This window comes from Aspergillus costaricaensis, assembly GCF_003184835.1.
Source record: "Aspergillus costaricaensis CBS 115574 unplaced genomic scaffold BO79scaffold_13, whole genome shotgun sequence".
Classification (NCBI taxonomy): domain Eukaryota; kingdom Fungi; phylum Ascomycota; class Eurotiomycetes; order Eurotiales; family Aspergillaceae; genus Aspergillus; species Aspergillus costaricensis.
In genome coordinates this window covers 916,919-941,392 of record NW_020291813.1, presented here as the reverse complement: position 1 = coordinate 941,392, position 24,474 = coordinate 916,919, and the positions used below count along the sequence as shown (strand labels likewise).

Sequence of the window (24,474 nt, the reverse complement as noted above, 5' to 3'; positions counted from 1 at the left end):
AAAATTATTTTTTAATACTACTTATGATCTCTACCAACACATAATATATTTAAAAAAATTAAAAAAAAAAAGAAAACTTAGTAAAATTATTTATAATAAGCCTAGTAGATATTAATAAAATTTTTTATAAATTTAATTAATTAAAAGATTCTATAAAAATAAAAAGTAAATTATTAGGTCTCTACTATAAGTACTTAGATATTTTTAATAAAATAATAATAAATATTTTACTACTTTATCGCCCGGGGGTAGACCATGCTATAAAAATAATTAAAAATATAAAAAAAAAAAAAAAAAAATTTCTTGAAACTCTCTTTACCAGATAAATTAATTAAAATTCTTAATATTATAAAAGATCCTGATTAATATTTTAAAAAAAGAATTTATAAAAATCAGTAATTTTTCAGTAGTTATATTTATATTATTTATTTTAAAATCTAATAATAATCTACATTTCTGTACAGATTATTAAATATTTAATTAAATAATTATAAAAGACTAGTATTTCTTGCTGCTTATTCAAGAAATTTTTTAATATATTTTAAAGATTTATTATTATATTAAACTAGATATTATCTAGATTTTCTATTATATCCAGATTAAAGAAGAAGATAAATAAAAAACTATATTTTATATTTATTTTAAATTATTTAAATAGCTAGTAATCCTGTTCAGACTTATTAATTATTTAAATATATTCTAATAATATATTAATTAAATCTTACAGAAATTCTTTAATAAATTCTGTTCTACTTATATTAATAATATTCTTATCTTTATAAATAAAAGTCTGGCTATATATTATATCCAGATATAATAAATATTAAAATACTTATAAAATATAAATCTCTAAGTAAATATTAATAAGTATAAATTTAAAATAACTATTATAAAATACTTAGAATTTATTATTAAAATAAAGAAAGAAATCTATATAGATTTTGTTAAGATTCAGACTATATAAGATTAAAAGATATTAAAGATTATCTGTAATATTAAAGTCTTTTTAAAATTTATTAACTTCTATTAGTAATTTCTCAAGGACTGGAAAATCTATTCAGAATCTTTAATATAATTTATTAAAAAAAATATTAAGTTCAGCTGGATACCAGAGATTTAAAAAATATTTAAAATTTTTAAAAAAATCTTTATTACAGCTCCTGTTCTTATATATTAAAATTTTAAATAAAAAATATTAATAAAAATTAATTTTTTTAGATAATATACAGGAGAAGTATTATTCTAGTAAAATAATTAAAAAATTCTTTATCTAGTAATATACTTTTTAAAGAAAAATCTATTTATAAAATATAATTATTAAATTTATAATAAGAAATTATTAGTAATTATCCAAGTTCTATAAGAATAAAAGCCAGAACTTATTATATTTTTTTATTTTAAAATTCTCAGTAATTATTAGAATTTAAAATATTTTATAATTTAATAATAATTTATAGAATAACAGATATATTAGATCCAGTTTTTAAACTATTTTAATTTTATAATTAATTATTATTTAGAAATAATAAATATTTAATTAAATATTTTATTTTAAAGGTCCCAGAATATATTTAAAAAAGAAAATAAATATATTATAAATTAAAAAATCTAATTATTTTATTCTGTATCTAAAGAAGAGCTTACTTATATAATATTTATTAATAAAATTTTTAATAAAAAAATTCCTGCCAGTCTAGAGTCTAAGAAACTAATATTAGATAATTTATAAAAGTAAATAAAATAGATTAATAAGAATTTAAAAAAATATTATAAAATAGTAGCTGAAAACAGGTCTAAACTTTCTAAATAACTAAAATTAAAAATTTTTATTATAAAATATCAGCTGGATATAAACTAATATCTATTTTTTTAAAAATAAGTCTAAATTTTTAATTTAAAATTCTTATAAATTCAGATTATCTAAAAAATTTATAATAATATAATTACTAGATACCCTGAACAGAACTAGATTTATAAAATAATTATTTACTACTATTATTAGTCAGATATAAATAAAAATATCTACTAGTTTTATTATAACTATAACAGCTATAAAATTAATTATATTTAAAAAAATTATAAATAAAATCTTTTAAAACTACTACTAATCTCTGATTAATTTTAATAAGATATTATTATTAATTTTCTAGTAAATCTCCCGGAGTCTCAAGATTATAAAAATATTATAATTATTACTAATTAATTAATTAAAAATATTATTATTAAAACTATCCCGAGCATAGATGTGAAAGATTTTATAAATATATTTATCTAAGTATTTTACAGTTATTATAAAATACTTTAATCAGTAGTTTCAGACTATAATTCTTAATTTATAAATAAATTATAAATAATCCTGTACAAGGTCCTGAGTATTAAATAATATTTTTTTATTATTTATTATTCTAAAATAAATAGAATAACAGAGTATTGAATTACAGTTATTAAAATCTTTTTATAATATTTTATAAATTAATAATAAATTAATTAATAAGAATTACTACCCCTGGTACAGTTAGTTCTAAATAATTAAGATTTTATATTAATAAAAATAAGTCTCTTTTTCTTACAGCACAGTTTCTATATAAAATTCTTAAACTTAAATATTAAAATAGATTCTCCAAAATATAACTGTGACGGGCTAAGAAGCCGGGAGGATTATATAAGGTATAATAATTAATAGAGAAATTAAATTTATTAAAAAAAGAATTATCTAATTTATAAATAGATTAGTTTTTCTTATAAATAACTCTCTTAGAAATTTTTTTTTATAACTTTAATAAACTCCTTTACTACTCTGAAGATTTCTATTTTTTTTATAAATATTTCTAGATTAAGATCTAGAACTAGATAAATTAAAATATAGATATTCTGATTTTAAATAACTAATAAAATCTAGTTCTTTTTAATTATTATTTTTTTTACTGTGACGCAGCTGAGCTGATATAAATTTCTTTAAATAAAATAAATAAATAAGATTATACTAGTATTTATAGATCTTAATATTATAAAGCTTAGTTACTGGTTTCTATATAGATTTAATATATTTTTTTTATTTAATTAAGAATATTTTTTTATAGCTGTATTTTTCTTAAAGTATATTTTTTTTATCTATAATTTTCTTAATAAAATATTTTTTAATACTATCTTTTGTGATAATAATATCTGGTTATTAATTAATTATTTTTTAAATAAATAAAAAATCTATAGCAGCAGGTTAAAATAAATTAATATAAAATATTAAATAGATTTCAGATAATATATTTAATCTATATATATATATTCTAATTTATTCCAGTACTATAAACTTTATATTCTACTAGTCTAATTTCTTGCTAGATTAGTTAATTATAATATTTTTTAAATCTAACTAGATCTTGTTATTTTCTTTATAGTAAAAAACAGGATTTTATTATTAATTAATATATTATTCCTATATTTCTTATATTATTACTATTATTAAGCTAACAATATTTCAGACTTTTTAAAATTTATTAAGAATAGCTTCAGCCTGCTCTCAGGGATTTCTGATTTAATTATATTTTAGAAAATCTGCTTTGATATTTAAGTCTAAGAACTTTATATAAAAACTATATTGTAAAAAAAAGAGACTTATCTTTATTAATATAGAATTCTAGTTATTTAGAATTAGCTGTACTAGAAACAGTAATTCTTATTAATTAATTTATTATTAATTTATAAAGTATTATAGAAAGATTTTAATAATTATAATTTAGTATTCTATTACTCTATTTATTTTAGAATAATAAATAATAGAAAAATATTATTTAATATCCAGAGCCTTACACAGGGTTATTTATAATTTATTTATAAATTAAAAATTATAGTCTGAAACTATTAATTAAAATATTTTATAATAATTATAAAATATTTAAATAAATATATTTATAAAGTCTTTTATATCCATGCTTAAAACAGCTTTAATAATAATATTTTTAATTAATTAATCAGTAATGATTATAATATTTTTATAATTTTAAGACTTTAGAAAATTTATCAGGAAGTTAATAATAATATTTTACTAAGATTAATTAAAAATTAATAATAATTTTAAGAGACTTTACTTACGGTCTCTCTAGATATAATTAATTTTATAATTATTATAATTATAACAGAACTAGTAGATATCTTTATTTATATCTGGTTAATAATAGTAGTAAATAATTATTTTATAAGTCTAGTCTTATCTGGAATATCTAGTAATTATATTATTATAGATTTCTTAAATAATCTGAGTTTATAAAAACTCTGAATTAAAGATCTAGATTTATTTTTAAAAAAATAAATATTAATTTATATCTAGCTAATACTCTGTAATAGAGACTTTTAATTTTAATTATTTAAAAAATTTAAACCTGTTCTTAATTATTATTTTATAATATTTTTTTAAGTTCTTATCAGTCTGTTCTACTTATTTTTATAAATTATTTAATATTAATTTTTTAGGTTCTGGACTAGCAGAAATTTCTTTATTAAAAATTTTATTAATAGATATTATATAGATAAACTCTTCTTTAAATATAAGATAAAATAGCTAGATTTCTTGATTTATAATATATTTATCTTCCTTCTTAGGTATATCCTGGGATTTTTAAAATAAGATATTTAATTAAATATTTATTATTCCTGGATAATAATTAATTATGAAATTAAAATAATTTAAAAATTAGATTTAATATATCTGTTACTCTGTGAGCTGCTATTAAATTATAAAATATTTTAAATTCTAATAATTATTAAGAATTTTAAAATAAAAAAATATAATAAGCTCCAGCTCTTATTTTTATAAAATTTAAATAATTACTAGTAATTTCTTATTATAAATCTAATAATTATACTCTACAGGCAGGTTTTTCTTTAAAAAGTATATTATTAAATAAAAGATTTCTTAATTATTTTACTAGAATAGTATTCTTTTTATATATTATCTAGAAAAGTTAATTTCTACTAGTATTTTTTACTTAGAATCCTAATATATAAGAACAGAAGCTGTAATAAAGATTTTTTTAAAAATTTTAAATATTTTTTAAATCTCTGGTATTTAGCTGAATTTAATATTTTTTTTAATAAATTATATTAAAAATTCTAAGTAGGCTCTCCAGTCCTTGAGAAACTACTAGTAAAAGTTAATAAATTCTAGAAAAATCTTAATATTATAGATAGTCTTTAATATCTTCTAGTTTTATATAATCTGGATTTTAATAGAATCTATATAGATTTTTTTCTTTATTTTAATAATAAATTCTAGGTATTTTGTAGTAGTTATCTTAAATTTATATTTATTAATATTTATTTAAAGGCCTGTATCTTATAAATATTCTAATATTTATTATATCTAGATACAGTGTATAACCAGGCTTTTATTTATAAAAATAAAAATATTATTAATATAAATAAAGCAGAATTTATTAAGAAATTCCTGTAAAATCCAGTTAATATATTATTAAAATATATTTAAATAATTAATAAGTCTAAACAGGGTCATCAGTTATTTAAATAATTTAAAATAAATATAAAATATAATTTTCTATTTATTTTTTTTTTAATTTAAATATAATAGAAGGCCTGAATAATATCTAGTTTAATATAATAATAAATCTTTAAAATATATTAAAAAATTTCTTAAATAAGTAGTAAGGGATATTAATCCTTTATAATTATTTAATTAAATACTTAGTAATTTATATAAAAATATAAACTATTATCAGATTTTAAGATAAATAGTATAAATATAATTATTAGAAAATTATTAATTTTTATAAATTCTTTTTTTAGAAGATTAATCAGGGTCTTTTATAATATTAAGAATTTTAATTAATTTATTTAATAAAAAAGGCTTTAAGAAATCTTCTTTTTTTTTTTTTTATATTTCTAATTATTTTTATAATATAATCCACCCCCGGGTGATAAAATAATAAGATATTTATTATTATTTTATTAAAAATATCTAAATACTTATAATAGAAGCCTGGTAGCTTATTTTTTATTTTTATAAAATTTTTTAATTAGTTAAGTTTATAAAAAGTTTTATTAATATTTATTAGACTTACTATAAATAATTTTATTAAATTTTCTTTTTTTTTTTTAATTCTTCCAAGTGTATTATGTATTAGTAGAAATTATAAATAATATTAAAAAATAATTTTATTTTTATTTATATTATATTTCTACTCCTGTACTCTAGATATAGAGTATAAAATCTTTAATTTAAAATATTATATTTTAATATTTTATTTATAAAAATCTTAATATAATATTATATTTATATATACATGGCAGGATATAGAAATATATATATTTTTATAAATTTTTATCTATATTTAATAATATTTTTATTAATTTAATTATATAGACTTCCCCCCTTTTAAATCCTTTAATATTTTAGGATTTAATAAAAATATACTTTAGTTTATTTTTATTTATAAAATTCTGGCTGATTATTTTATAAGATATATAATTAATATTAATCAAGATATTTATAAAATAAATTTTATTAATTAATCTTAATATAGAGAAGATGTGGTAGTCTTTAAATTTTTAAATTTTTTTTTTAAATTCTTTATAATTATAGTTAATTAATATATATTTTTCTAAATAATAATTTAAAAAAGTTATACTTTTTCCAAGACTAGGGACTGCTGAGTAACTAGACTTTTTAATATTTAGTTAATTTTACTAGCTAGATTATCTTTAAGTAAAGCTTAATAAACTTTATTTTTCAAGTTTTAAAAGTATTATAATAGTAAATAAAAATATCTAGTAATATAATATTTTAAAAATCTGTAATATAGGCAGAGTCTTATTTTATAATATTTAGCTAATATTTTTTTTAATATTTATTAAGCTTATTAAATAAGTCTTATACTTATAACTATAAATTCTTAATTTATAATATTATTTATAATTATTTTTTTAAAAATATTATCTATCCAGATATTTAAATATTCTAATTATTTTTTTAAAAATTAATTTATTTTTATAAGTTCATCAGCTACCTATTTAACTTATTAGTAAAAATCTTTAAAATCTAGTTTTTATTTAATATCTACTATCTATTAGTAAATATTATTATTTAAGACTTAGTATAAAAAATTCTTTTTATTTAAGTTTTTCTAGTTATATTCTCCAATCTTAATTAGCAGGCTGTTGACTTTTACTAAAAGATTATGAATTATTTAATTTCTTTATTTAAAAATAAATAATTTATTAATAACTTTTTTTTATCAAGCAGAATTCTCATAAATTAGTTTAAAATAATTAATTAAAGCTGTGGTTGAGAAAAATAAAATCTTATAATTAATTTTTATTTATAAATTAATCTTTATTTTAATTTTCTTGTCCAGAAATATAAATATATACTAAATTTATTTAATTAATATATTAATAAATTATTAGTTAATCCTGATTTTTATTTATATATTATTAAATTAACTCAGGAACTTGCTTTTATTCTTTTTATTAAAGTTTATAAATATTAATAACTTTAGTTTTTTTATATTAGCTGGATCTTAGGCTGGTACTAATACTGATACTAATATTAATATAAATAAAAGTATTATAATAAATACCTGAGAAAGCAGGAATTAAATATTAATAAATTACTTAATTTATTTAAGACTAGTCTTAATCTTATTATCTATTATTATATTTTATTAAAAGATAATATATTATATTTCTATACTCTAGATTATTAGTTTTTTAATATATTTAGCTAACTAGTTAATAATATTAACTTGGATAATGTTTTTATGGTAACTAGAAGTATTTATTAATTTATTATAATTATTATATATTACTGGTTTATTATCTAATAAATATTTTAAAAAAAAATAAATTTAAAATTATAACAGGCTAAGAAGCCAGGAGAACTATATAAGATATAATAATTAATAAAGAAATTAAATTTATTAAAGAAAGAATTATCTAATTTATAAATAAATTAATTCTTCTTATAAATAACTCTCCTAGAAGTTTTTCTTTATAACTCTAGTAAACTCTTTTACTATTTTAGAGATTTCTATTTTTCTTATAAATATCTCCAGATCAAGATCCAGAACCAGATAGATTAGAACATAGATGTTCTGATTCCAGATGGCTGACAGGGCCTAGCCCTTTTCAATAACCAGGCCAGAAACTCCCAAGAACAGGCTAAAGCTATTCTCAGTAAACTTTAAAAAACCTAAAATATTATTAATTTAATAATAATAATAACATAAGAAACACAGAAATAATATACTAACTAATAATAAAATCCTACTTTCTGCTATAAAGAAAATAATAAGATCTAGTTAAATTTAAAAAATATTATAATTAACTAATTTAACAAGAAGTTAAACCAGCAAAATATAAAATTCATAATATTAAAATAGATTAAAATATATATATACAGACTGGATATATTATCTGGAATTTATTTAATATTTTATATTAATCTATTTTAATCTACTGCTACAGATCCTCTACTTATTTAAAAGATAATTAATTAATAACTAAATATTATTATCACGGGAGACAGCACTGAGAAATATTTTATTAAAAAAATTATAAATAAGAAAAATATACTTCAAGAAAAATATAATTATAAAAAAATATTCCTAGTTAAATAGAAGAAATATGCTAAATCTATATAAAAATTAATAATTAAATTTTATAATATTAAGATCTATAAATACTGGCATAATCTTATTTATTTATTTTATTTAAAGAAATCTACATCAGCTCAGCTGCATTATAATAAAAAAAATAATAATTAAAAAAAATTAAGCTTTATTAATTATCTAGAATTAGAATATCTATATTTTAACTTATTTAATTCTAGATCTTAATCTAGAGATACCTGTAAGAAGAATAGAAATCTCTAGAATAATAAAAAAATTTACTAGAATTATAAAGAAAAACTTCCAGAAGAATTATTTATAAGAAAAACTAATCTATCTATAGATTAGATAGTTCTTTTTTTAATAAATTTAACTTCTTTACCAACTACTGTACCTTATATAGTCCTCCCAGCTTCTTAGCCCGTCACAGAAGTTATATTACTGTATTTCTTGTAGAAAGCCCTATTAAATAATATTATTTAAAAACTTATCAGATATTATTTGACCGTTGTCCCGTTGTGACGATTTCCCTACTAGAAACTTAATTAGGCTTAGTGCCCGTGGAAAAGTATACTAACCTAATTTAAATTTCTGTTATATACATTAACCTGATTAAATTTCTGTTATATGTGCTAACTGAATTCAGAAATATATATTACTATCTTTAAATACTTATAACTCCACAGAATAATTGAATAAAGAGGCAGAAGTTATATCACTGTATTTCTTATAAAAAGCTCTATCAAATGATACTATTTAAAAACTTATCAGACATCATTTGACTGTTGTCCCGTTGTGACGATTTCCCTACTAGATTCGTTGATGGTCCGGAGCCAGAGGAATTTGAAGTTGATTTTCTACCTTGGCAGTAGGTGAAACACCAAATCTTAGTAGTACCTAAAGCTCAAATTCTTTACTGCTACCATAATTGATATATTCTTTCATGTTCTGCCATTCATCTGCTAAATGACTGTTTATACTAATAGTATCAGACGTGCACTTCTTCCTGACAACTGCCTGTAACATTCTGAGAAGCCAGCAACACCTACTTACCATGAACTACTATCTTCTGTCCACTCTGATCCTCTCAAAGTGGTTGCAATCCATAGTTGACCAATTTGCTAAGGTCACATGTATTCTCTCCTGTGTCGCCAATCCATGTCCTACGATCACTGCTTTCTCCCCTATAGCGGTTCCGCCAGTTGTAGTGTATTCGACTATCCCTTGCTAAATATTTCTGCGTGGGACACTTCATATCCGTGATTTTGGTCTCTGTAATATGTACCATGCACATACAAGTATCTCAAAAAGAGGTTATTTTCACAAATATGCAGATGCGCATAGGAAACATGCTAGGCCTTGTAAAAAGGTCCTCCAGGACGGGCAAGATACATCAGCGGGCTCTATGGATGGCACAACCGTGGATCGTGTTATCAGAGGAGTCTGCAGTATCGTGAAGCTGCAATTGAGAATATTATATGAAACGCCCTCTGGCATGATGGTACCCTTGTCTTCCTGCTTTTGGTCTTTCTGTGCCAGCTGTTTACAGCCAAGACTCGTTCCGGGCTTTCATTGTCTTGTAGGTGGAGATCATGACACAAGATATACAGTACCTGGTGCGGATAGAGAGTAACTTAGCGTCAGCCTGCCCTCAACGTGGTTGCTACCTTAAGATATCTTGGCTGTCACCGTACTATGTCTATGCGCATGGGTGCATGGCTATTTTCCCCATCCCCGTCGCCCATTGATTGAGGAAGTGTGGTGGGTTCGCTATTAGAAGGGGCTTCTCCACCGCGTGCTCTTGCTATCTATCACCTATGCAGGAATTGGCGGACAAAAATGTTAATCTCCCCTTGGAATCAACTGACTCAGGCCAGACAGGAATGCGAGAAGTAGGATGGGGGCAATAGTTTCCCAGTTGTTCTACCAGAATATATAGATTCTGTGAGTATAACTAACTCTCTTGATGAAGCTAATAGCCATTTTCTCTTTTAATCACCTCACTTACAATGGATTTATAGTAAGTTGTACGTGGATAATTTGAGTTTATATCCATCTAGAATCCTTGCGTTTCATTGCTGGAGTCACCTAGGTATGAAGGTCGAAAGGTCTAGGGAAAGAAGATTAGGAGAAGGAAGAGAAGGAAAAGGACGCTTTATAAGCCGCAGACGTGGTGGAGAATCGGGTGAATCGCCTGACTACTGTGGATCCTCCGGCATTCTTTAGTATAACAAAATTGACTATTCTGATCGAATCAACAAAGGTTGGTTAATGAACCTATCAGTCTATATGTGAATTGCAATACACACAATGAGAAAGCACTACTACATATGCAGCACTAAATCTATATGACTATCTTCTCCTCCCCAGGCACCAGCCAACACACTTTGGCCTGAACACCCTCCTCCTCGAAAACGCGCTTCAGATCGCCCTGATGCTCCGTAAAATGCTCCCACGACTCGAAATGAATTGGCACCATAACATCCACCCCAAGAGTCCGCATCAAATGCGCTGCCTGATGCCCGTCAAACGTAATCTGCAACATCCCCTTCGGTGACTCAAACAAAGCGTTCCCCAAATTCAGTACCGCCACAGCAACATGCCACTTTTTCCTAATCTCCGCCAACTCATCAATCCAAACAGTATCCCCAGAGAAATACACCACATCCGGCAATCCATCATCATTAACCCCAAAAGAGTCACTTTCAACGATAAAACCGGTGACCTCCCCACCAGGGAAATGCTTGCACGGCGTGCCAGTGATACGGAAGTGCTTGCCGCTGATGAAAGCTTCAACCGTCTGCCAGGGTTGGAGGCCGACGACGCCGGGTCGTGGAGCCAAGTTTCTGGCACCGTCTGGCGTGGTGTAGACGCCACGGCCATCGAGCAGCTGTCGGCCTAGGGGGTCTAGGTTGTCGACGTGGTCTTCATGGCTGAGGAGGACGGCGTCGATGGGCGGCAGGTCACAGAGCTGGAGTGCGGGTCCCTCGAAGCTACGCAGAGTTGAGGTTGGAGGGCGGCTGTTGAAGCCCCATTCATTCCAGTCGGCTTTGGCCCATCCATCGTAGATGTATTCGGATCCAGCTGGGCAGAAGACCGGGTCGGTAAGGAAGCGGATGCCGTCGATGTTGATGATCGCCGTGGCGGTGGTGATGTAGGTGACTGAGACGGAACCTTGAAAGGGGGCCATTCTGAGTCTGATTGAGAGGTATGAAGCTTAAGAAGCTTGAATTGGCGGGTAATGTCTTTGAGATGAATAAAAGATTATTGTGTTGAGTTTCTTGATGCTAGTCAGTTAGCACAGTGGTCTTTTCGCTCATTTATATATTCCTTCAGGTCAATCGGTGGAGCTAGAGTCCCTTCTGCTCCCACCGGAAGTGCCTTACAATATGAAATCAGACCATGATGAATAATCTCTTTCATGTCAATATGCTTAGTTAACTGTCTTAGAAGCAATAAACGCGCCTCCATAAGCCCCACTATAAAGCTTGGCATTATGCCGTTGTTCTCCACATATTCTAGAAGCTGTTTGTCATGGCATGCATCCCACAGCATCCCACATCCCACATGCCTTTGTGATTAGATATCAGACTCGTCATGCGCCAAGCATGCTTTGTCATGTAGGGACTGGTTCGAAATAATAAAACCCGCAGTAGCTCCAAATGGTCCGACATGGGGTCTATGTAAAACAACTGCAGCATGAACTCTTCTGAGGTGGACAGCAGGTATGCTTGGGTGATAGTAGCAGCAGTGTTCTGGAACAATGCTCACCACTGGGGGATTCTATCTGTTAGCATCACCTTATAGTTCCCACCCAAGCACACTAACATCATCTAGAGCTACGGCGTCTTCCTCGCCTACTTTACCTCGCAGTCTACGTTCCCCGGGAGTCGCACTCTCGATTATGCCTTTATCGGAGGACTTTCCGCCTCACAGGCACTGTTCATCTCGCCGTTAGTCACCGTCCTCCACCGCCGCATAGGCCTCAAAGCCACCATGGCTCTGGGCGTTTTGCTTGAAACTGCTGCCTTTTTGGGCGCCTCCTGGAGTAATCAAATCTGGCAACTCTATCTAAGCCAAGGCGTCTGCTTCGGCTGGGGCCTCGGAATGCAGTACCTCTCAACGACATACCTAATTCCCCAATGGTTCAATCGCCATCGCAGTCTCGCAGCCGGCATTGCAACAGGCGGTAGCGGAACAGGAGGCCTGATCTACTCTCTCTCAACGCATGCCCTGCTTGCGCGGTTCGGCCTGGGATGGTCTTATCGTATCCTTGCTATCTGCCAGCTCGTCGTCAATGCGATCTGTCTTCTTGTAATCCGGGATCGCAAAGCGGTAGCAGCACCCAACCGCTCGTTTTATATCAACTTCCGCCTCTGCATCCGGTATGAGATGTGGTTGTACCTCGGCTGGAGCTTCTTCAGCGTTATGGGGTTCATGGTCATCTGGTTTTCATTGGCGACGTATGGGCGCAGTGTCGGGTTGACTTCGAGTCAAGGTTCAATTGTCACAGCGGTCATGAATGTTGGCCAAATGGTGGGACGCCCTGCGGTGGGGTTCATGTCGGATGCCGTCGGCCGCATCAACATCGCTACTTTCGCAACTCTCAGCAGTGGCTTGCTTTGTCTGTTTCTCTGGACGTTTGCTCGCACTTACGCTGCTTTGATATGCTTTGCCTTGTTTGCAGGTGTCTTCTTCGGCACTTTCTGGACGGTACCTGGTCCCCCATTTGCTCACTATTTCTGCTCTCCCCCCTACGTGGATGCTAACTGCCAACTGAATCTGGCCTCAGGTTGTCGGCCCTCTTGGAGCAGAGGTTGTCGCTTTAGAGGATCTGCAGTCAGGATTGACGATCATGTGGCTGGTATGCTCGGTCCCCGCAACGTGTGAGTGTCTCTTTCCTCTCTGCCCGACGTCTTTCAATACCAATATGTCCAAAGACAACGAAATACTAATCAGGTCGAGGATAACAGTCGGAGAAGCCATCGGTCTCGAGCTGCGAACCTCTGGACGGCACGAATTCTTGCATACGCAGCTCTTCACGGGATTTATGTACATCGGCGCCGCGCTATGCCTGGTTATGCTCCGAGGGTGGAAGATTGGCCAAGTCCGAAAAGGGCAGCAGCACCAGGAAGGCATCACTACTGCATCCTCCTCAAATTCAAAGTATCTGGACTTTGTTGCCGCGACACCAAAGGTATAGCTTTCCCTTGAAATGTGCTGCTTGGTATAGAGTATGATGATTTGTAGATATCCAGTGATTGATCGAATGGATTGGTTCAATTTTCTACAGCAAGGAGATTGAACCTGGGAAGACAACGTCCAGCCTACAATGACAATAAAACTACATATATAGTGTTCATCTTCATTTATGTCTCCAAATGTATCGTATTAATTTATAACATTCTGCAGACCTTGGGGTCGGGCTCGGGCCAGCCCAGCCCAGCCCTGATAGGGGGTTGGAATTGGTTCTTTTCCTTTCCTTTTTCTGTTCTTCGTTGTCCTTTCCTTTGTATTGTCCCTGTATGTCTCGTGTATTGCTTTATTTTTTTCTAGTCCGAGACAAGCATTGGAGGACACAGTATAACTTGCATTCGTGTCAAGTCTAACGTGCCATGGCTTATTTCAAGCCGGTAGTGTTTGAGAATGTAATCATGCTTCTCAAAAATGCAAGGAGAAACTACTTCGGATGAAAGTCTTTCGCAAGCAATTCATTGAACTAGATCCTGACTTAGTCCAGGAACAAGAGGACTCTGCGATGGAATTCAATGTAGGATTCTATCACCCCGACAATGACGCGCTATATATCACAAAAGGTACTGGTAGTCTTATTTAATATAGCTGTATTTAGTATAAATGAAAAAATTAAATGATTATAATATTTGATATTACATAACAGCTAATTAAATAGATTTCATTTGGTATGTTTAAACCAGAATATTAAATATGTAAAAGGCAGTGTGGGAAGAAACATAAACAATAAAGAACAATAAATAAATAGGCAAAATACCTAAGACTACATAATATTTATCAAACAAAGCACAAATAAACATGTACCCCAATCACTTTGCTTCAATGCCATCACAATAGCCTTCTTGTACATAGAGCCGGTGATCCAATACTAGGTATGGCTCGCCTCTAATACTTCATTACCAATGTAGACCAGCTACCTTATCGTGACAATAATGAGTTGGAAGCAATAATCCTGTTCATTGACATTCTGCCTGAGGACTTAAGTAAATTGTAACCCTTTTCAGCCAGTAAGGGTGTTGAACCCTGTGAGACTTTTGGAAGAAATAAACATGTTCGGCTTAGGGTGTTGTACCCAATACCACATAGACGCTTAGGTTATGAAGTCATAGACTCAAGTGGCTGCCTTTTTCGACCCCGTGGAAATGACATCAATACAAACAACCCCTTTCCTTCAATAACTAGCCAAGAAACTTCCCTCGGATTTCTATGTTGTTAGCAATATAATTAGCAAGCTGTAATAACCACCCATCAGCATATTAGATGTCCTACCGTTTATGTCCGTTATCTGCATGAACAACTGTCCCAGTCCCAATTACGGCAGTTAGTGTCGAAGTTGATACAGAAGCGGCCTCCACACCTGCAGTGATCCCAGTCCCAGATCTCACAACCTGGAAAGTAGTTAGGACACCACTGTCCGTGGCACCTATAATCAGAGGGATTGCCACTGCCTCCGCCAACGCCGCCTTCAGTCGATCCGCCACCTGTAGCGGGTGCAGCATTGTTAATATTGTTGATATTGGTATTGACGTTGTTATTGGTGTTCACATTGACATTGGTGTTAGTGTTGGTGTTGGTATTGGTGTTGCTGTTCGTGCTGGTACTAGTTGCCTGGCTTGATGCTGAAGTCGAGGTAGAAGTTGAGGTAGTTGTAGGAACCGTTGTAGTCGAAGTAGGTGGAGTGGTTGCCTGGTTGGTGTTGGCATTGGTATTGGTATTGGCATTAGTATTAGCATTAGTATTTTGGTTCACATTGGTATTAGCATTGGTGTTTGCGTTAGCATTCGTGTTGGTATCTGTCGCTGCTGGCGGTGTGGTGATGCTTGCAGTTTGCCGGCGGTAATTGTGTCCATCTTTATCAAGACACTTGCACTCCCGGGAGTCCCACTTCTTGCATTCGCGGTCTACCCTGGTGCATTGATGATCATCATAATCATGATAATGACCTAGTGGAATGTTAGCGGAACAGAGGGATGTTGAATATGGTGTCTTTGTATACCTTGAACATCTTTGTACGATCCACCGTTTGCTACAGGCGAAGCAGTCACGGAGCCAGCAAGGGCTGCAAGCAAGAGGGTGTAGAAGACCTTCATCTTAATGTTCAGTGGCAGATATCTTTGAAGCTGGTGAACGAGATACTTGTTATGAGTGGATTGTGTAGAGTGCAAAAGAATACCAATTGAGACAGGATGTTCCTTGGTATTTATAGTATGAGACTGGCTAGTCATTCGAGAAGAGCAGTAAACACCGAAGGCTAGAGGATCTAGAACCAACACATGTAAATTTAGGGTTATGAAAACGGAATCCTAAATTAAAGTTCCGAAGTCAGAAGCTTCAATGAATAAGGTGAGGTGCGGTGTACGAACCAAGGGTTGTCAAAATCATATCTTCGGGGATCGAAGATTACCCCATGGATATTTAAAACCTTATCATGAACGACACTATTGATTCAGAGCGGCTTCGTATTTCCGGTCTGGAATCTGCTGGCGGCAAAACTTTAAACCTTATATTGCAACTTCGTGTGCGGGTACCCCGCCCAACCCGCCTTTGTTGGAACCCTTCCCGAGAACAATGCGATTCATTAAGTCTGGGGTCTGTTGCTGGGAACCCAGCAAAGGCCTTATATCCTTTCCAATGGAACTTTGCGGTGAAGTGTGATATGGGAAGCTTCTAGACCATGGGCAGTCAGCTCTGTAGATCCTAGAGGATGAATACAACTGAGGAGGAAACTTTAAATGGCGGGGTGCCGGCTATACTGGAAAGGAAAGACTACGTCGCTCTAGGCCATTCTACAAACACATCACGTCGCAATGGTAGGCTCGGTATGCTCTAAGCGTGAAGTCAGACAGGTCTAATTAGACGTTTGAGGAGCAAAAACCAATTGTACGCTAAGTGAAACTCAGTATGTTGTCAAGATATTAACACAGATACCTATGAATGGCTAGATTTTGGAGTAGTAAGGGGGGTACTATTAAGGGTATCACTCAGTGGTACCCGCTTTGCCAAGCGGGATCTCCGCACCGGGCCCTGGGTCTTCTTCTCCTTGCGCAGATATTGCTGGCCGGTTAACTCACCCGCTCAGGCTTGGTTGGAATATACATAAGATTCCGAGCCAGTCCAACTTCTGCCATAGCATCAAGGGTGGCGTCCTCATGCCACACTGATGCGAGGGGCATGGCTATTCCGCACGGGCAACGCGCACAAGTAGGTTTTGGCTAAGCATTGAATCCAGCAGACACCAAATGGTATGTTTCGGCCCATATGTTTCTCTCGGATGCTGGTTCTGCATTACAATGGTGTATGAGAAGGGTTTTATCATTATTAGGGTTTATTAACATGGTTACTCATCTACCATATCAATTACCATTATTGACCGCATCTACGAGCGACATGAGCATGATTGTGGTGGGGACTCAAACAAATTCGTTTCATTGGCACGGCAAAAGAGATGATGTCAGAAATGATATGTCTTCTATGTGCATGGCCACACCCAGTAACCTGAATCCTTTGATGCAGGAATTGATACGAGGCCTGGGCCCCTCTAAGACGGAGCCGAATCGTGAGATACAATTCTCAGTTCATGGTAGACCCAGTCCTAAGGCTGGTCTACGTTTGGGACAACGTACCGTTCCTTTTCTTCTACGAGCCTGTCGGCCTCCCCGCCCTCAATTCCTTGCGTTCCTTGGAACTTTTACATTTCTTGCGGGGCGCATATGGAGTGTAACCACCTGACACACAATAAACTTATACGATGTCGGTCATGTGCCTTTCCTCATACTTAGACTGACAGGTTCCGGAGAGTGACCGTGTCCGTGGGGACCAGAACAAAACTCAATTGTGGGTTAACCAATCTAACAAGATTTGGGCCTCCTGCATTGTGTTCATCAGAGACGTGGGTGGTGGTGTTCATTATCCAAGTTCGGAGTATGTCTTGAAGTAACAACATTTCATTCCCCTCATCACAAGCATTCCCCCTCACATTAGAACCAAACAAACATGGAGTAGTGTCGTCAACGCCTACCAATTTGAACGAATACCGGCTGATGTTTTTCTAATAGTTGGTGAAATCAGTTTGCACTGCTACATACACTGACCATCGTATCTCGCCACCTCTAGCTCCACCCACCCTCTTCAACGTTCCCAACACTGTTAATTCCCACGCCACTTCACATTCGTATCTGATAGCTAGCGGGGAATATTTTGACTGCAGAATTTAGTGCGTCGAGGCGAGATTGCTGGCCTGCGCGTCTGTCCCAGCCCCCACCTCCAGAACATGGAGGTCTGTACGGCTGTGCGCAAGTGCATTGAGCAGGTAAGAATTATCGATTTTCTTGACAAAAGAGTACATTTCCATCTAGATGCCTCCATCACGAAGTATTTCAACAAAACCTGTTTTTCTAGACATGATCCTTTTTCGGTGTGCCGGATATAACAGAGATAGCAGCGGCGGCAGGGGGTCCTAGGACCGGTGACAGGTACCTTACTCGGGCATCATTCAAGCAAGGCAATCCTTCTCGTCTTTGTGCTTTCTTTTTCATAGGATAATGTCAATTGAATGAGTCGATTCGCTAAGGCATAAAAAATCTGTGAATGGGGCAAGCTTGGCTCGGTATCAGATCGCAACATGCACAGATGAGTCAACTCCATTGGTGTTGGCAGATACAGAGACTTTTCAATAGACCCTTTTAGTAGTGCCCTCGGGTTAACAAAGGAAACATGGGACTTCCAGACCTGATGGGTCTTATTAGAGCTTATCAGTACCGTCCTGTCAGCATGGCAGATCCATTAAAACGAATAGAGGCCGTATGTTTTGAAATCCAACAATCCGAGGAAGTAGCAACAATGCGTGTAGCTGATCTTCGACATAGCGCGGGAAGACGGAAGGAGAAATCAGACTGGGCCATATGTGTCATATATAGCAGGAATTAGACACCAGAAATAAACCGGACACCGATGCGTGGTTCGTACTAAGCTTCTTAGCTCGTAATAAGCGTTGCCCACCTCGCCCAATCGCAGTCCTAAGCCCGGCTTGGGTCCGCAATATGATTCTGCAGTCCATCACAATTCATCTGACTATTAAGATACAGGTTACGGTGAAGGAACTGTACTTACCTCCCCGGGTACTCCATATGGTTTTTGTTATTCAGCCCTTCCTGCCCACTATGTCCCAATTCCCAATGTCTGAATCCCGCAATAGTACTTCAGCTCTTGAGCCCAAAGGTCAATCCAATCAGGGTCAAGAGAAATCACATGATTTCGATACATCCAATATGTCTCCGCCCATGGCCACGGAGATGCAAAATGGCCGCCGAAAGCCTTGATCTTTCTACCTGGCATCCGTCGCTCTCCTGCCAATGGTTTTCCTAGTCTCACTTGACGCAATTACTCTGGCGGTTTGCTATCTTCGGGATGATTACTAACACATTTCCTTCCACGGTCATGGGACATTATACTCATGTAGTGTTCTCCTAGACCATGACCAGTGAACTTGCCAGCAACACCCTCACCGCATTCTGGGCCAGCATCTCCTTCACTCTTGCTGTTGTCATTGTGTGTTCGTAGTTGTCAGTTGAAAGGTTCCGCTTTATGCAGCTTTCTTTCTCTTTGCTGTTGGCTCTATCTTTTTCGCCGTGGCCCGTAGCATGCCTTTGTTGATATCAGGCCAGATCCTTTAGGGAATCGATGGTGGAGGCCTTGATGTACTAAGTGAGGTTATTGTAGCGGACATAACCACTCTGCAGAAGCGTGCCACCTACATTGGTCTTCTTTTTCCACCCATGGCTGCTGGAAGCATCCTGGGGCCCATCTTTGGGGCACTGTTCAGCGAGTATGTTGACTGGCGGTAGATTGGATGGATTAATCTGCCGGTGATAGCTATTGCAGTGGTGTTAACCTATTCCTTCATGCGTCTCAAGCCTGTTAGTGAATCCTTCCGCATGCAAGTGGTATTACTTACTTAGGTAAGGATCATCGTCTTTGCGGTTGGCTGCACTATTTTCGCTTTGCCCCTGAGCTGGGCCGGGAATATTGTACTCGTGATCCACGTGGCGAACCATAGTACCCTTGGTGCTCGGGTTCCTGATCCTCGCTGCCTTTGCTATCTTTGAGTCCCGGCCACAATCTCCTGTGTTTCCATACAGTATCTTCCCCTCGCGTACAGCGCAGACGGCACTTATTGGAAGCGTCATTCACTGTCTCAAACTGTACACTCTGATATGTACTTGCATCTGTTGTATAGTCTATCTATCTAGAGACCCTACTACAGTCGGCGAGCTTCCAGATCATCGCAAGTATTGGCATCGGGACGTTGTTCACTGTACCACCCATCCCCATGCAGGCCAACGCCCCAGCCGCCGAGGATCAAGGGCTCACAATCGGCATCCTCGTTTCCTGCCGTCTATTTGGTGATGCGTATGAGGATGCAATGCAAATTTTCCGGTATCTTGACGGCTTTTGGCGGTGTCGGACTTTTTACGTCTCAGTTAACCGAGGCGCCAAAAATTGAGACCTAAGAGCTGGGTAGGCAGCACCTCGAGCATGGGTCAGCTTAGTCAGACATGACATTGTAGTTCACTATACCAGACTATAATATAGGACTGACCAGTATTTATTTGCTGTCAGACAGCAGGCTTGGCCGATAAGAAGGTGGAACACGTGGTCTAATATTGGTTCTGGGCAGAACTTCATTCAGACGTAAAGAAGGGCGTCATAAAAGCTCACCTGCCAAGGATTAGCATGTCTTGTCACACTTGCTGTTCATTGCGTGATGACTGCATGATTCAACTCAGTAACCTATATACCCCGATAGACGCTCGCCAGGGGGCTGCCTTATTTGGGTTCACAAAAATATCGGGCGATACTAGTAGCCAGCAAAGTACAACTATGTTAGCTTATACTTATTCCTATAAGTGGCTGTGCAAAGTGTTAGCTCTGCAGATCCATGAATACTACTACTAATATGTTCTAATCACGTCGTCCACTAACGACAGCGACACAATTAAATGGACGATCCTCTTGTTGACCGTGCTGATGGCACACTTGAAGCTATTCACGCATGATATCCTGTCCGCTCGGATTACAGTAACTATAGGGTTGGAAACATGTACTGTTAAACTGGGAATTCTGTTGTTGTGTTAATCTTTTTGAGATCTGTCATGTACAAACTTCTGAACCCGCCGCGTGTGAGACCCGAGGTGAATATTTCCGACGAAAAGCAGACATTGCTATGATATATTTCTATACAAAATCACCTGTGAAGGAATTAGTTCGACTGGCCAGCTTTCTAATACTGAATCCACTGTTTTGAGCATCCGTTTCCTACTGAACTACTAATCACTAAACCCAAACGGTGCTTTATCACACACATGTATATGTGATTGAGCGGTCACCTACTGTATCAAAAGCGAGGAAAAGCAATATAAAAGATCTTGACAACTACTTCCTCCACCAGTGAGCTTCCGACATTGGGAAGAATGCGCCCAGCCGGAGTAGATAAAGGCCAAAATTGAGGTCAAATTGGACCGGGCGGACTGCAGCCAAGAAGCTCGGTTTTGATGATCACAACGGGAAACGGTAATGATCATCTCCGTCTCTCTGCAGGCACCTCTTGGTATTGGAAGATTAAACCTTATTGGACAAAGCCCAACAAAAGGAGCTGTTCATCCATTACCCCGATTGGTAGTAGTACAATTTGGTAGGCCTTTTATTATGGCTATATGCCTGTCATATACTCAACATTCCGGTGCTTTAGGGTTCTGATTCCCAAGACTTCCTCCGAAAAGTAACTCCGAGCCCACGCGAGGGCCTCGAACCAGAGCTCCCGTTATCTATCAACAGACTGTATCATAGACCAGGCAGCTGTATGCTCTATAAAGATCGGATAACCTCGTGTAGAACCAAATCAGATCTTTCATTCACTCACTCACTCACTCAATCAGCAACTTAAAGGCAACCTAAGCTGACACTATGGCATCCATCGACCCCCACACCAAGACCGCCTTCGCAACCATTGACTGGGAATACTACCGTCAGGGTCGTCCCCGATATCCGTCATCTTTGACTTCGCTTATCTATACCTATCGACGCCTCCATCCCCATACTCGCTGGGAGCGCCTGGTTGACATTGGTGGTGGCTCAGGCATAGCCACCACTAACTTCATGGCCGACTTTCAAGTCATCCATCTCTCGGATCCCAGTCCAAGCAACGTATCCCAGGCGAGGGTATTCCTTCCTAAATGGGCGGCGCAACATGACCTGCAACCCGCCTTTGAATATTCGCAGTGCACAGGTGAAGAATCATACCACCATACCGGTGAAGGTCAGGTGGACATGGTGATTTGCGCGACTGCAGCACATTTCATGGACCCCGATGGCTTGATTGCCTCTATTGGGAAGATGCTACGGCCGGGAGGAACAATGGCAATTTTCAGCTATTGGCTACCTACATTTCCCCAGCAGTCTGCACACTTTCAGGACGTTTTTGCGTCCATCTTTGAAAGGGTGTTCATGCCGCACCTACAGCAGGATGGCGGTCTGTCAAGTCAGAAGGAAATGGTCTACAACGTGGCACGGCGCCAGGGAGCTGGTGAAGGACTGCTAGACTCACTTCCACTGCCAGAAGAACTGTTTGAGGATCCTGTCCGGGTGTATATCAACTCTGCCAAGGATTGCAAGATGCCCTACTACTCGCAGTTTGCGAAGTACTTCCCCCCTGAGTTTCGGCCGGAGGATTACAGTCGAGTGGATGACTCGGATGAGAAAGTGAAATATATTACTGGTATCGATGATGAGGCTGAGGGGTGGGAGTTCGAGACGGACAAGGAGTGGCTTATTACGTATCTGAACACTGTCTTGCCAGCACAGCACAAGCTCGAGGGCGAAACTGCGAAAGCCCTGCTGGCTGATTGGGACCGGGTATTTGAGGAAGAATGTCCGAGCGGGCGGCTACAGGTCCGGTGGACGGCAAACCTCGTGCTGGGGACGCGGAAGTGAGAAGACACTATTTGTGAAGTGGATATGGGGACTTAGGCGACATAGTAGACCTAGATATAATTAGGAATATGGCAGTCACAATACGCATGAGGCTTCGGGAACGTTGCACTGAATGATATGGAATAGCTTCTTTCTCCCAATCGACGATAACGTAGTTCCCGCCCTGGTCAGAATACAGAAGAGAACTATCTCGGGTTTTCTTGGCAGGTGAGAAAGAATGATCTTACTGTCTGGTATCGTTGTCTATTGTTGCATCCACCGCTGTCTGCATTGAGTCATATACCAACTGAGCCCACCTGCAGCCGTTTTCTTGGGTCCGCTAATTCCCTCGTCTGTCTGGCTGCTATAACCTTTTTCTCTTCTTCTTTTCTTTCATTTCATGTCATTTTTTCATTTGATTTTATTTAATCTCATTTCATTTATCTTGTTTTGTTTTGTTTTCGTCTTTCTCCCTTTTCTATACCAGAACAGGAGAACGTGACAAAGCGATTCTACTAACACATGGATTGTAAGTTGTACATCACTTATGCGATGCACTGCTCTCAGTGGGTCAGTCTTCTGTATCTATATGAACAGTTTCTAAGGTCATTAGTATACCAGCCATTGTATTCTGTGAGAACTAACTTGTGTATAGAAACATGCATTTATCAACCACGGCATCCGATTATCGTCATCTTGTGGTAGTAGAGAACCCTTATTGGCAATACCATCCCCAAAAAGCACCGCGTCCAGAGAGCCCAACCAGTGCTTCACGTGATTAACATCGATATTACGCGGGCAGACAAGCCGACCGGTCTCTCTGGTGCGTCAATACCGATGCAGCGCCAGGAGGCATGCGCTGGGTGGAAGAGGACGTCTGTGGTGATCTGCAGCGCGTACGGATCCTCCTAGAAGGAGGTGTTGAGATAGTCGCCGCTCCGCCGGACCTACTCCATCTCTGGATACCGTTCTTGAAACCATTGTAGGTACCTCAGTTCACTCTCATCGACGAGATTCCACGGTACCATAGATTGATCATCCGACCGGAAAAACCACGGCTGCTCCCAACTCCTCTCCAAAACAGTCCAAAAAGCGAGACCAGGGGCGCGTGAATCGAAGTTAATGCTCGAAACCGAGGTTATGGCTGGATTTTCACTGCAGCCAGAAGCTTTCCGGGGTGCTGCTGGCGCTTGAGTTCCGGCACGTAAGTTGGAGGCGGGTGAAATAGAAGTATTAACAAGCTGATAAAGACAAGCTAAGTGGTCGCCAGCTCACCACAAAATTACCGCTGTATACCAAATATTATGTTGGGACAGTAATCTCTCCATTGCTAGTCTGACTAGATGTGATATATTATTTTTAGTGTAGCAGTTAGTATGCCAACAGATTATAAACCTGGTCAGTTCTTACCAGTATCTATTATCTTAACCAGATTTGGAGATTTTAGATTTAAGATTAGATATAATTAATCTGGCTTACTTTTTCTATATAATCTATCTAATTTAAAAAAGTATCTAACTAGAATACAGAATTATAATAACTCTAGTTTAAGAGAGCTGTATTAGAACAGTAATCTCTCTATTATTAGTCTAACTAGATGTGATATATTGTTTTTAGTCTAGCAGTTAATGCACCG

The 24,474-nt window shown here is 35.0% G+C and overlaps 5 protein-coding genes across 5 annotated transcripts; 3 read left to right on the top strand and 2 right to left on the bottom strand.

Moving 5' to 3' along the window:
- Positions 1-10,962: 10,962 nt before the first annotated feature.
- BO79DRAFT_217170 (MBL fold metallo-hydrolase) lies at positions 10,963-11,808 on the bottom strand (the record flags this gene model as incomplete). The annotated part of the gene is made up of 1 exon (XM_025683349.1): positions 10,963-11,808. The coding sequence occupies one exon, from the start codon at positions 11,806-11,808 to the stop codon at positions 10,963-10,965; it is 846 nt and encodes a 281-aa protein (XP_025540551.1).
- Positions 11,809-12,317: 509 nt separating this feature from the next.
- BO79DRAFT_254470 (MFS transporter) lies at positions 12,318-13,821 on the top strand (the record flags this gene model as incomplete). Its single annotated transcript, XM_025686067.1, has 3 exons — positions 12,318-12,407; positions 12,456-13,331; positions 13,411-13,821. The coding sequence occupies 3 exons, from the start codon at positions 12,318-12,320 to the stop codon at positions 13,819-13,821; spliced, it is 1,377 nt and encodes a 458-aa protein (XP_025540550.1).
- A 1,331-nt stretch (positions 13,822-15,152) lies between these two features.
- Positions 15,153-15,961, bottom strand: BO79DRAFT_145977 (uncharacterized protein; the record flags this gene model as incomplete). The annotated part of the gene is made up of 2 exons (XM_025678436.1): positions 15,153-15,814; positions 15,868-15,961. The coding sequence occupies 2 exons, from the start codon at positions 15,959-15,961 to the stop codon at positions 15,153-15,155; spliced, it is 756 nt and encodes a 251-aa protein (XP_025540549.1).
- Positions 15,962-19,343: 3,382 nt separating this feature from the next.
- BO79DRAFT_254468 (uncharacterized protein) lies at positions 19,344-19,714 on the top strand (the record flags this gene model as incomplete). The annotated part of the gene is made up of 2 exons (XM_025686066.1): positions 19,344-19,418; positions 19,544-19,714. 2 exons carry the CDS (start codon positions 19,344-19,346, stop codon positions 19,712-19,714), a joined length of 246 nt encoding a protein of 81 aa, XP_025540548.1.
- A 2,119-nt stretch (positions 19,715-21,833) lies between these two features.
- On the top strand, positions 21,834-22,934 carry BO79DRAFT_264323 (class I SAM-dependent methyltransferase; the record flags this gene model as incomplete). The annotated part of the gene is made up of 1 exon (XM_025686775.1): positions 21,834-22,934. One exon carries the CDS (start codon positions 21,834-21,836, stop codon positions 22,857-22,859), a length of 1,026 nt encoding a protein of 341 aa, XP_025540547.1. The 3' UTR covers positions 22,860-22,934.
- Between the last annotated feature and the right edge of the window lie 1,540 nt (positions 22,935-24,474).